This window comes from Marmota monax, unplaced genomic scaffold (genome assembly GCF_021218885.2).
Source record: "Marmota monax isolate L192 unplaced genomic scaffold, Marmota_monax_Labrador192_F-V1.1 WCK01_AAM20220418_F8-fsc00001, whole genome shotgun sequence".
Lineage (NCBI taxonomy): Eukaryota > Metazoa > Chordata > Mammalia > Rodentia > Sciuridae > Marmota > Marmota monax.
The window spans coordinates 46,266,312-46,280,620 of record NW_026693777.1 but is presented as its reverse complement, the minus strand read 5'-3'; the positions used below and the strand labels follow the sequence as shown (position 1 = coordinate 46,280,620).

The 14,309-nt window shown below is 35.4% G+C and overlaps 1 protein-coding gene across 2 annotated transcripts in view; it reads right to left on the bottom strand.

The window, feature by feature from the left end:
- Window positions 1-14,309, bottom strand: part of Golm2 (golgi membrane protein 2) — a 122,605-nt gene that overhangs the window by 35,908 nt on the left and 72,388 nt on the right. For both annotated transcript variants that reach the window (XM_046461805.2, XM_046461806.2), the window contains exons 7-8: window positions 9,722-9,820; window positions 8,232-8,402 (exon numbers count right to left, since the gene is read on the bottom strand). In XM_046461805.2, the coding sequence (XP_046317761.1) occupies window positions 8,232-8,402; window positions 9,722-9,820 (270 nt within the window). The remainder of the gene's footprint in view (window positions 1-8,231; window positions 8,403-9,721; window positions 9,821-14,309) is intronic.

Below are 14,309 nucleotides of genomic sequence, written 5' to 3'. Positions count from 1 at the left end.
TATTGGAAGAATCCAGAATAATGTTTTTTTCTTTTATATTTTTTCTTTTTATTCTTTTATAATTTTTAATACCTTTATTTTACTTATTTTTATTCTTATGTGGTGCCTCACACATGCTAGGCAAGTGCTCTGCCACTGACCTACAACTGTAGCCCAAGATGACATGTCTAACTATCAACAGATATAAAGCTTTTGCATCAATATATAAGATAGATATATAAAAATCAGTCCAATTCTTGTGTGCTAACAATGTATAATATAAAAAGAAATTATGAAAACAATTTGATTTATAATAACAACAAAAATGAAAATGGGATTTGAGGTTGTGGTAACTGAGTGCTTTCCTGGTATGTGTGAAACCCTGGATTCAATCCTCAAAACTACATATATATATAGGTAAATAAATAAAAATAAAGGTCCATCAATAACTAAAAAATTATACATTCAAAAAAATAATAAAAAGTTTAGGAATAAATTTAATCAAGACAATCCAAGAATTGTACTCTGAAAACTATAAAATATTGCTGAAAGAAATTAAAGATAACCTAGCTAGGTGTGGTGGTGCACACCTGTAATCCCAGAAACTAGGGAGTCTGAGGCAGGAAGATCACAAATTTGAGGCCAGCTTCAGCAACTTAGCAAGAGAGCCTGTCTCAAAATAAAAACCAAAAAGGATAGATTCCACAGTATCCCCTCAAAAGAAACAAACCTGAAAAAAATCCCACCATATACAAAAACTAATTTAAAATCGATCAAAGATTAACTATAAAGAGCTAAATCTCTAAAATTCTTAGAAGAAAACAAAGTGGGGGGAGGAACCTTCATGACAGTATTTTGGCAGAAGTCTCTTAGATATGATATCCCCAACCATGAATAACAAAAGAAGAAATAGATTAATTAAATGAGACATCATCAAAATTAAAAACTTTTGTGCATTGAAGGATACTATCAAGAAAGTGAAATGGCAACTCACAAAATGGACAAATATGTCTGTGAACAATGTATGTAATGAAAGTGTAGTATCCAAGGTATATAAAGAATTCTTACAGCTCAACAATAAAGACAAACAATCCAATTTTATTTTATTTTATTGGTACCAGGGATTGATACTGTGATAGTAGGAGCAAATGTGACTCCATTTTGTTTTATGACTTCATCCTGTAAAACAACCATGCCAAGTAGAAGAGTCATGACTGGAGCAAGATGTTCTTTTCCTTTTGCTATAGAAACCTTTAAGAACACAAAACTACCTAATGGGGTATTGTTTCTGTAACTAGGGTAACGGGGCTCTGTTTCTGTAACTGGGGTGACTGGGCTAACTGTGATTGGTTAGGCTTCCCTCCGCTTGACTGCACTGTCCCGCTTCTGTAACCTGGCTTGCTTGCATTGGCTAGACCCCCTGAACATCCCTTTTGCGGTTTTCAGGCTTATAAGGAGTGCCCTTGCAATTGTTCGGGGCTGATCAGGGGAACAGCTTTATGTTCTGGTCAGCCGCCACCGGTGTGCTTCAATAAAGGCTTGATTCGATTATATGTGAGTGGTCTGGAAGTCAGTTTATGAAACCCTGGGACAAAGCTTTAACTATAACAATACCAAGTGTGGATAACCACTAAGCCACACTCCTAGCCCCCCGCCCCCGTTTTTGTTTGAGACAGGGCATCATTAGGTTGCTTATAACCTTGCCAAGTTGCTGAAGCTGGCTTAAAACCTGTGATCCTTCTGCCTCACCCTCCTGAGCAACTGGGATTACAGGCGTATGCCACAATGCCCAGCTAAACAATCCAATTTTAAAAAAGGGCAAATGACAACAGACATTTCTCTAAAACAAATGGCAAAGAAGTCCCTGAAAAGTTATTCAACATCAGGACTGGGGTTGTGGCTCAGTGGTAAAGTTCTTGCCTAGGACATGTGAGGCAATGGGGTTGATTCTCAGCACCACATAAAAATAAATAAAGGTATTGTGTCCATCTACAGCTAAAAAAAATATATATTAAAAAAGATATTCAACATCATTAATCACTATGGCTATGTAAATCAAAACCACAATTAGCTCACCTAAATTGCTCTGGGCCCTGAGTTCAGTCCCCAGCACCCCAAAATAAGCAAAAAAAAAAAAAAAAAAAAAAAACCCAAAACCAAAATGAGTTACCATTTCACATCCACTAGGATGGCAATAGAAAGAAAGACAGGAAAACAGGAGTGAGGAGAGATGAAGGGAAAGAGGGAAAGAAAATATTAAGTGTCGGAGAGGATGTGGAGAAACTATAATTCTTGTATATTGCTGGTAGGAATGTAAAATTGTACAGCTATTGTAGAAAATAATTTGGCAATTCCTCAAAAAGCTAAACTAAGAATTACCATATGACTCAGCAATTCTACATCTAGGTACAAACCCCAAAGCATTAAAAACAGGTGTCAATAAAAACTTGTATGGGTATCTTCATAGTAGTACTATTCTTTTTTAACTGAAGGCTTTTCTTTTATTACATCTAAAAGCTCTAGATAAAGAGGTAACATCAATAGATAAATGATTTTTTTTTAAGTTGTAGATGGACACCATTCCTCTATTTTTTTATTTATTTTTATGTGGTGCTAAGGATGAAACCCAGTGCCTCATATGTACTAGGTAAGTGCTCTACCGCTGAGTCACAACCCCAGCCCCAGGTAAACAAGTTTGCTTTCTTCCAATGCATGGAATAAATATTTTCACTTGGTACTTTTAAACAAATGGACATTGGTCTAATATACATCTTTAAAAGCCATTTTACTGCTTTAGCATGCAGTATGGAAATTCTAAAAGAGAAAGTTTTAAAACAATGAGTAACAGATTTAAGTTCATAGAATTTGTGGTAACTTTTATATCTGTTTATATACATTTTCCCCTTTGTTAATTAAAAATAGCAACACACTCTGGGAACTCCAGCTAGTCTCCCCCCTCTTTCTCAAATCCAAGCTTTGTGTTTAATTAAAAAACAGAATTCAACATGTACTGATAAAAATAAATTCTTACTAAAATAAATACAAACACGCTTTAAAAGTCCTGAAGGTTTTATGTACTTGAAATTGTTTTAGAAACAATGCTATTTCCACATTTATTAATTTATAACTGGGATATATTTTCAATTTCACACATTTGTTTCAAAGGAAAATCTTCTGAAAGAAAACACATCTTTCAGAAGTATAAGTGAATCTTTCTTAAGTAAGTAATGATACAGAATTGTGACAGTCTAAATCAATAATAGAAAACATTTAAGACTCAAAACAATCAACCAAGTATGGCATGATTAAGTATCAGTTTTTTTAAAAAAGACATATGTCCAACAAAACAAATGGTTATTAAAAGCCACTTCAACACTGCCAAACGCTGTTTTCTGTGTATCAGGTCCCTTACATGTGCACACACATACAGCACTGCACAGAAGCAAGGATATATGCACACCATGATGAAAGTGCTACTCTTTTTTTAAAAAAAATATTTTTTATTATTATTTTTTTTAGTTTTCGGAGGACACAACATCTTTGTTTGTATGTGGTGCTGAGGATCGAACCTGGGCCGCACGCATGCCAGGTTAGCGTGCTACTGCTTGAGCCATATCCCCAGCCCCAGAAAGTACTACTCTTAATAGCAGGAAAGTAGAAACAATCCAAATGTCCATCAACAGATTAATAGATAAGCAAAATGTACACATACAATGGAATATTATCCAGTCATAAAAAAAGGAACAAAGCACTGACACATGCCAAACAACCATGGATGCAACTTGAAGACATTATGCTAAGTAAAAGAAGCCAGACACTAAAGGCCACCTATTTTATGATTTCTATAAATAACAATCCACAATACATGAATCCATAGAGACAGAAAGCAGATTAATAGCTGCCAGGGACTGTGGGCATGAGAGACCAGGGAATGACTATTTAATAGGTATGGGTTTTCTTTTGGGGTGATAAAAATGTTTTGGAACTAGAGAGTGATGATAATGATTGTACAACACTGTGAATGCATCACATGCCACTGAAATGTATACTTTAGTAAATTTTTTAAAAAATATTTTTTAGCTTTAGGTGGACACAATATCTTTATTTTATTTTTATGTGGTGCTGAGGATTGAACCCAGTGCCTCACGCATGCCAGGAGAGCACACCACTACTTGAGCCATATCCCCAGCCCTACTTTAGTACATTTTATTACCACAACAAAAGTTATTTTTAATTAAAAAAAAAAAAACACTTGGGCTGGGGATGTGGCTCAAGCCGTAGCGCGATCGCCTGGCATGCGTGCGGCCCGGGTTCGATCCTCAGCACCACATACAAACAAAGATGTTGTGTCCGCTGAGAACTGAAAAATAAATATTAAAAAAATTCTCTCTCCCTCTTTAAAAAAAAATACTTAAAAAAAAAAAAAAAACACTTGCCAGGAGTGACAATACACAACTGTAATCCTAGCTGTTGGGGTGTCTGAAGCAAGAGGGGGATCAAAATTTCAAGGACAGTATGTACAGTGGGGTATAACTGTCTCAAAAAGGCTGGGGATATAGCCAAGCGGTAGAACATTTATCTAGCTTCCATCCCCAATACGGGGAGTGGGGGAACCTTTTACATGTAAAGCATAAAAATAAGTCTCATGTCAGAAAAATTGCAAAGAAGAAAAATGTTATTAAAGCAATATATAAGAATTAGTATCCTGGGCTGGTGTTGTGGCTCAGTGGTAGAGCACTTGCCTAGCAGTGTGAGGCACTGGGTTCAATCCTCAGCACCACATAAAAGAAATAAAATAAATAAAAGTATTGTGTCCATCCACAACTAAAAAAATATATTTTTTTAAATTAGTGTCTTAATTATTTAAAAATATTTCATACAAATATACAGGACTAATCTACAAAGTTCTCAGGTTAAGTGGTCAAATCTGATATACACATTATATACCAGGAAATAATCCCAAGAAAACTCCTCACATAAAAATACAAGCCAACTAGGGCTATAGCACATGTGAGGTCCGGCAAACCCCAGCAACAGAAACAAAGCAAAACAAAAACATGCCAGCTAGGCCTGAAGACATACATCTATAACCCTAGCTACTATTCAGGAAGCTGAGGTGGAAGAATCACTTAAATCTAAGAGTTCAAAGCCAGTCTGGGCAAAAAAGCATGACACTATCTCAAAACAAATAGAAAAGACAAACAAAAATCCCCAAATAAAATAAAAATGAAATAATCAAAAAAGCAGGCTACACCAGAAAGGATATGCCTACTAAAATATCATTAAGAAAATCATGGGGCCAGAGCTGTAGCTCAGTGATAGAGTGCTTGCCTAGCATGTATGAGGCACTGGGTTTGATCCTCAATACCACATAAAAACAATTAAATAAAATAAAGATATTGTGTCCGTGTACAACTAAAAGAAAAAATATATATACTTAAAAAAAAGAAAATCATTATATTCTGTTTTTTTCCCAACAATGTCTCACCATGTTGCCCAGGTTTTCCTTGAGCTACTAGGCTCTAGAGATCCACTGTCAGCCAACAGGTACCTAGGATCATAGATGTATGCCACTATACCAGGCTTCATTAAATTCTAAATACCTTATAAAAGAGATTAAAAATATCAACGTGGTCAGGCCAGGCCACAGGAAAACAGATAAGTATCTCCAGTGACACTATAAAATGTTCTAAAAAAATAATCTGACAGAAGCTGGTGTTGTGACTCATTTGCCTAGCACGCGTGAGGCACTGGGTTCAATTCTCAGCACTGCATATAAATAAATAAATAATATATATTAAAAAATAACAATCTGCAATATAAAACAGGAACTAAGAAGCTAATTAAATGCTTTGATCCAGTAAGTTCATTCTTAGTACTATACTTTTAAAGGTATACTCAAAATAGGTGAAACAGGAAATAATTAAAAGAAAAAAAGATAGTCACAATCAACTAAAATGAGAAAATACAAAGAAATCTAAATAATCAGTAAGAAAGTAAAGTAGAGCCTACTGTACATTGTAACTCCAGCTACTTAGAAGGCTGAGGCAGAAGGATTCCAAGTTGAAAGCCAGCCTCAGAAACTTAGCAAGACCCTGTCTCAAAACTAAAAAACAAAAAGGGCTGGGGATTTAGCTCATTGGTAGAATGCCCCTGGGTTTAATCCCCAGTATTACAAAAAGAGAGAATCAAAGTAGAACTAAATTAACTATTCTTATTGCTTAAGTACAACTTAATAAATGTAAATGTATTTGTGTATATGTGTGTGTATGTGTGTATGTCGCATGCCTGTGATCACATCTACTAGGTTGAGGCAAGAGGAACACAAGTTCAAGGCCAGACTCTCAAAATAAAGTAAAAAGGGCCGGGATGTAGTTCTGTAGTACAGCACTTGCCTAGCATGCTGGAGGCCCTGAGTTCAATCCCCAGTGCACACACAATGACAAGTATATAACTATTTGATAAAAGGCATTCAAGAAATAATTTCATTTTTTTAATTTTATTTTTAATTTTTTTTAGTTGTTGATGAGCCTTTAATTAATCAGTTAATTTATTTATTTATATGCATGCTGAGAGTTGAACCCAGTGCTCATGCATGCTAGGCAGGGACTTTACCACTGAGCCACAACTCCAGCCCACAAGAAATAATTTTAATTAAAGTAATTAAAAAATAGTATGTACAGGGCTGGGGTTGTGGCTCGGTGGTAGAACAACTGCCTTGCATGTGTGAGGCACTGGGATTCTCAGCACCACATATAAATAAATGAATAAAATAAAGGTCCCTCGGGCTGGGGATGTGGCTCAAGCGGTAGTGCGCTCGCCTGGCATGCGTGCGGCCCGGGTTCGATCCTCAGCACCACATACAAACAAAGACGTTGTGTCCGCCAAATACTAAAAAATAAATATTAAAATTCTCTCTCTCTCTACCTCTCTCTCTCTCTCTTTAAAATAAAATAAAATAAAGGTCCCTCAACAACTAAAAAATAAATTTAAAAAAATGGTATATGCATTGATTTATGCTTCATGGAAAATAATTTGTAGTTAAGAGTTTAAAAGTCAATAGGCTTTGCCAGGTATGGTGGTGCATACCTGCAATCCCAGCAATTTGGAAGGTTGAGGCAGGAGAATCACAAGCTGGAGGATCAGCATGGGCAACTTAGTGAGACCCTCTCTCAAAATACAAAAATAATAAATAGGCTGGGGAATATGGCTCAGTGGTGGAGTGCCTCTGAGTTCAATCCCCGGTATTAAAAAAAAAAAAAACAAGGAAGTCAATGTATGCAAACTATATATTTATATATGTGTAAAAACATGAATACTTGTTAAAAGACCAACAAATAAATTTTGAATAAATTCAAAAATAGTAACACTGTCCAGTTTCCAACCTATAAGCAACCTATATACAAATAACTGACTACATACTACTCTGAAAAGTTATCATAGAAACCATCAAAAAGACAAACTAGAGCTTTTAGATATTCTGACTATTCAGAATTGAAGGTAGAAAGAAGACAGGAAAAGTAAAAATGAAAAGCACAGTTTAAGGGAGCTGACCTAAAGCTATACCCTCTAGCTCCAAATTTACTCAGCTACCAGAGGTTTTTCTTATATTTCCTGAGAACCCACCAACCAGAAAGTTATACAGATTAACAGAAATTGTCGCTTTATCAAAATCAATACCTCTGAAATAATTAAGCAGCCATAGTTCACTACAAGAGTGCTAGGAATTTTTTCAATCTGTTTCATGTCTCTCCTAACACCTAAATGAAGCAAACTGTAATTGAAAGGAGAGGAGGAAGTAGTATTGACTACCCACTATGGCAATTCTCTCCAAAGTGTATGTTTCCCCCAGAATGCTCCATTTCTCAAAATTATTTTACTTTCCTTCCCTCTTAAAGTTTCCATTCATTAACCTAACAAAGTATATCTTTTCTCATTTCTCTAAATAAGCTTAAATTCTTAAGAATAGTATTTAAAAAAAATAACTCACCTGAAATTTATAATTTAACAATAAATAATATGATCAGCTTTTAAATATTTTTTTGTTTCTACCCATTTAAAACCTGCTTTTCAACAAATAAAAAATAAATAATCCTGCTTTTCTTTTAAATTTTAACACTATTATACTTTATATACATATAACTTCTCTACAGAATCATTAAAGAATGTAATAATGAAGACCTTGATTCAGTCCTATAAACATTATATTCAAAGAAATCTTTTTAACATAGTATTCATCAATTGATTCTTACTTTGCTTCAATTTGTGGAAATCACTGACTCTATCCTTAGTGGCCTGCTTTAATATATCTGTTTGAATTCTGTGTTCACTCTCCAAATTTGAGCCTGGAATTAAACGCTGAAGAGGGTCGGAGGGGTTCTGTTTTGAAGTGCCAGGATTTCCATTGTGGTTTACATATGAACCTATGGTATAAAAACATCAAATTAAAAGAACGTTAATTCTTCTACAGAAGAATTTCATGAGACCCACTCTTAGAAAAGTTAAGAAACATTATTATCTGACATTGGGTAGTCATTTAGTCTTTTTGTTGTTGTTGTTTGTTTTTTAAGCTTTACTTTAATTACCAGTGTGGTTTCAGCTATGCAAAGTTTGCCAATCATTCACAAATGAGTATGTCCATTACCAATTATAAACCTATTCACCAAAGAGATATATACACAGTAAAAATCCAAACATTAATATAGCAATGATATCCATTTCTTTTCCTCTCTCCAAACTCCATATTGCTGTCAAAATTCTCTAAAATCCAATAAGGCTTTTGAAATTTCTAGTTTCTTCATTGCCTTCATCTATACAATGACTCACAATTAACTCTAGATTCTTTCTTAGCAGTATCTTCTTGATATAACCTCTCTTTCTCCCACCTCTCATTTTTCCCCTCATCAAAATCTTGATTAAATCCTTATTACTATTAATTTTGGAATCATAAACCTCTTGTGCCACTGATTTCTATATCTTTCCTTTCCATGATCTTCCCCAAAGCACCTCCTTTCAATAATTCTCATTTTAGAACCCTCTATAAAATCAAATAGGTATTCAATAGAAAACAAACATGGGATGGGGATATAGCTCAGTTGGTAGAGTGCTTGCCTCACATGCACAAGGCCCTGTTTTTTTCAATCCTCAGCACCACAAAACACACACACACACACACACACACACACACATATTCATAAGCACCAAGTAAGGCCTTCTACACAGTAATAATTTGTAGAGGGCCTCAATAAGATAACTATGAATACAGTTTTTACCACAGAGCAACACCACCAGTTCTATGAACACATTCTGGAGGAAGGTTAATTTATATAGCTTGAAGGTCAGGCATGGTGACACATGCCTGTAGTCCCAACTATTCAGGAGGCTGAGGAAAAGGAATTGAGAGTTTAAGGCCAGTCTGAGCAACATAGGCAACACAGCAAGACCCTGTCTTTAAAAAAAATCTGTGAAGCCTGGAAGAGATGAAAGGGAATATAGTTCAGAGTGGAACAACAAATAATTCTGCTCTTAAGAAAAGACTCTAACAATCCAATAAACAAAGTGCAGTTTTAGATAATTATATTTCTCCCTGAGCTTTTACTAGTCATTAAAAAGCATAACATTACTTTGAAAAATGAACGCTACTTCACTATACTGCTAAATGACATGTTTTATTCACTATATAACAATACATGACAAATAAGATGGTTTTTAAATGAAATGCCAAAAGAATAAGACTTCATACCTGGAGCCATATTTGGGGAAAGAGGTTGTCCAGTTGGAATATGGGAGATTGCTTGATGACTTTCATGCTGAGAAACCAAAACAGGGGGCTTTTTTAAAACTGAAAAAAAAAACAAAAAAACACCATATTATTCCCAATTGACATGTTTTCTAAAAACCCAACTACTATAGCTGAGCATGATAGTATATCCCTGTCATCCCAGTGACTCAGGAGACTGAGGCAGGAGGATCACAAGTTTGAGGCCAACCTCAATAATTTAGGAGGTCCCTCAACAACCCAGCCAGATCCTGTATCAAAATAAAAAATAAAAAAGGCTGGGGAGGGGGCTGGGATTGTGGCTCGGTGGTAGAGCACTTGCCTAGGATGTGCAAGACCCTGGGTTCAATCCTCAGCACCACATAAAAATAAATAAATAAAGATATTGTGTCCAACTACAACTAAGAAATTAAATAAATAAATAAATAAATAAATAAATAAATAAATAAAAGGGCTGGGGAGCCTATAATCCCAGTGACTCAGAGAGACCCTATCTCAAAACAAAAAATAAAAAAGGGCTCGGCTCAGAGGTAGAGCACCCCCAGGGTTCAATACCCAGTACCAAAAAAGAAAACAAAAACAAACAAACAAACAAAAAACCCACCATGAATCTATACTACACTAATCTTATGATGCTTATTCTAAATTTTTTAATCCTGAGAGCTGGTAAACTAAATCATTTATGGTTACTAAATGATACATTATACCACCCATTATAGAATTTCCATGATTAACAATCTGATCAGAAAATAAGCTTCATAACAGTATGAACTCTGTCTTGTTGATTACTATATCCCAACTATTTACAATAGTGTCTGGAACATAATAGAAACTCCATGAAGATTTGAATGAATAGATATATAACTCTCTTCAGATATAGAGAATTTCAGCAGTGAGACCTTTTAATATAGGTGGTACAAATAAAATTTAGCATTTACAGATTAGACAAAACATTAACAATATGCTATCCTTACTTAACAGTGGTCCCTTCACCTTCTGAATACAGCCCTTATTGCTCTAAGGCTTATTTTTTTTTTAGAAAAATTTTTTTCTCTCTTCTCCTCCCCCTCCCTCCTGCTTCCTAACAAGATTAGGGAGACAGTGTTATGTTTTCTTCTCCTAGTTAATTGACTTTGAACACACCCACTGAAGGAAGGAGATGCCTGCTGGGGATTTGGGAAATGAATATCTCCCAAATTAACAAGTGAATCCCAAAACACCATCAGGGCACCCAGGGACCTGCTACCAGAGCACACCTGGAATGTAACCCTTCAAGAGTTCCTTTAACACCACCCCCCTGCCCCTCCTGATCAAGTGAGTCACAGCCTTTGGGACAGGAGTCCCCTATGTTTCTCCTTTGCTAGCAAAGCAATAAACTTTCTTCTTCCCTTTTCTCAAAACTGTGTCCTTATTATTGGCATTGTTTGGCATTGGGGGCAGGGATTGAGCTTTCAGTTATACTTAGTTGCTCAGATTTTAAATCAAACTTGCCAGCTATGGTAGTACAGGCATCTCAGCTACTTGGAGAGTAAAGCAGGAGGATCACAAGTTCAAAGCCAGCCTCAGAAACTTTGGGAAGTCCTGTCTCAAAATGATTTGAGTTTGTAAATGTTCCTACAGAAAATTTAGAAATGTAGAAAAACACAAATAATATTTTTTGGCATTGCTGAGAATTTAACCAAGGATCTTGCACATGCTGGGCAAGTGCCCCACTACAGAGACATATCCCTAGCTTTACAAAGAAATTTAAATTTAACTGTAATTCCTCCATTTAAAGATAATTACTACTATAATTTGGAGTGTGTGTCTCTGGTGTGTTTTTTCTTTTTTTCTATGCATTGTATTATCCTATAACTTAAAGAAAATTAGGATCTTCTCTATATCATTTGGTTGTTTTCTTTTTGAGACAGGGTCTTGACATGTTGCCCAGGCTGGTCTTGCACTTATGATCCTCCTGTTTTACTCTCCTGAGCAGCTGGAATTACAGGCATGTGCCATGACACCCAGCTGTATATGTTACTGTTTTATAATCTGATTTTAATTTCACATTTTATACGTATTTTCCATGTCATTCCATTTCTTCTATAATATTCCCAAATGTATTCCTGAATCAAAAAAAATCTGACTTTTATGGGACTTGTTAGAGATGCCTGTATAAAGGACTACCACAAGGACTTTATGGCCTCATTAAATGCATCAGTTAAGCCAGCTGGCAGACTTTTACTTCTAGGAAAATGTAAACATAATTTATGTCCTATAAATACTTTGGTTCCTATGTTTGTACTTTGCTTTTTATTTACAGTTTTCTTTAAAAGTTCCTTTAAAAAACTCCAGACTTGTTTTTGTTGAACTAAAGAGGTAACTTATTTATAGGTATAATTTATTTATACCTAGGATAGGATAATTAGATTTTCCAGTGGTCAAAGTTAATAGTAATAGTTAACGGTACAAAAATAAATAGATCTAGAAAAATGCTAGTGGATTTGAGAAAACTAAGGGTGCCAATGTTATCCTCCAATTTTGTATAAGGTTCTTCTGACTTTTTTTTATGTATATGCAAATATATAATTTTTTCCTGCATAAAAATTAGATTATAGGGGCTGGGGCTCAGTGGTAGTGCACTTGCCTGGCATGTATGAGGCACTGGGTTCAATTCTCAGGACCCCATATAAACAAATAAAATAAAAGTCTATCAACAACTAAAAAAAAAATTTTAAATGAGATTATATTATACTCACTCTCTTGAAAGTTGCTTTTTTCATTTTAAAAACAAGAGCTAGGGCTGGGGTTGTGACTCAGTGGTGGAGCACTTGCCTAGCACATGTGAGACACTGGGTTCAATCCTCAGCACCACATAAAAATAAATAAATAAATAAAGGTATTGTGTCCATCTACAACTAAAAAATATTTTTTAACAGAATCAGAGATATCTTTGTATGCCAATAAATATGGCTCAACATCATTTTTTTTTTTCCTTAGTAGTGGTACTGGGGGTTGAACCCAGGAGACCTCCACCATTGAGTCACAACCCTAGCCCTTTTTATTTTATTTTGAGACAGGGTTTGGCTAAATTGCTGAGGCTGCTCTCTCACTTGTGATCTTCCTGCCTCAGCCTTGGGTCAATGAGATCACAGGTGTGTACCACCTTACTCAGCTTCAACATCACCATTTTGGGGGAAGTACTGGGAATTGAACTCAGGGGCACTCAACCACTGAACCATGTCCTCAGCGCTATTTTGTATTCGATTTAGAGACAGGGTCTCACTGAGTTGCTAAGCGCCTCGCCATTGCTGAGGCTAGCTTTGAACTCAAGATCCTCCTGCCTCAGCCTCCCGAGCTGCTGGGATTATAGGCATGTGCCACCTTGCCCAGCGATTTCATCATTTCTTATATGAATCATGATTTTGGTGTGGTATCTAAAAAGTTATCACAATATCTAAAGTTATCTTGGGTTTCTCTCCTAGTTCTATACTTTTTACATTTAGGCCTCTAATTCAATTTTTTTTTTCAATAACAGAGGCTGAACCCAGGGGTGCCATATTATTGAGTCACATTATTTTTTATTTTGAGATAGGGGCTCACTAAGATGCCCAGGCCTCCAATAATCCTACTGCCTTAAGCTCCCAAATTGCTGGGATTACAGATATATGCCACCATATCCAGCTCACATTAATTTTTATGAAGATCTGTATCTAGATTTTTTTTTTTTTTTTTTTGGTACTGGGAATTGCACCCAGGGGTGTTTTATCACTGAGCCAACTCTCTTTTGAGATAGGGTCTCTATATTGCTGAGGCTGTCCTCAAACTTGCAATCCTCCTGCCGCAGCCTCTTGAATTGCTGGGATTATGGGCATGCACCACCGTGCGTTGCTATTTCAGTACCATTTTTTGAAGACTATCTTTGTTTTGTTGTATTGTCTTTGCTATTTTGTCAAAAATCAATTTACTATATTTATGTGGATCTGTCTCTGAGCTCCCTGTTCTATTCTTTTGATCTAAATGTCTACTCTTTTGCCAACACCATAGTGTCTAAATTACTGTGACTTTATAACAGGTTTTGAAGTTAAGTAGTGCCAGTTCTTCAACTTTGTTTTTCTCCTTCCATATTATGTTGACTATTCTGAGTCTAATGATTCTCCATATAAATTTTACAATCGGTCTGTCAATACCCATATAATAACTTGCTGGGATTTTGATTGGGATTGCATTAAATTACAAATCAAGATGAAGAACTGACATCTTGACAATATTATCCATGAACCTGGAATATTTGCCCATGTATTTCATTATCCTTTGATTGTTTTCATCTAAATTTTGTAGTTTTACTCACAGGGATTTTGTACATATTTTGTTAAATGTATACATAAGTATTTCATTTTGGCGGGTGCTAATATAAATGTTTCATGTTTTAAATTTCAAATTCCACTTTCTCATTGCTAGTATATAGGAAAGTGATTGTTTGTACTTCTATCCTGCAATATTTTCATAGTTGTTTATTAGTTACAGGAGTTCTTATTTTTTGTTTTGTTTTGGTCCTGGGGATTTAACCCAG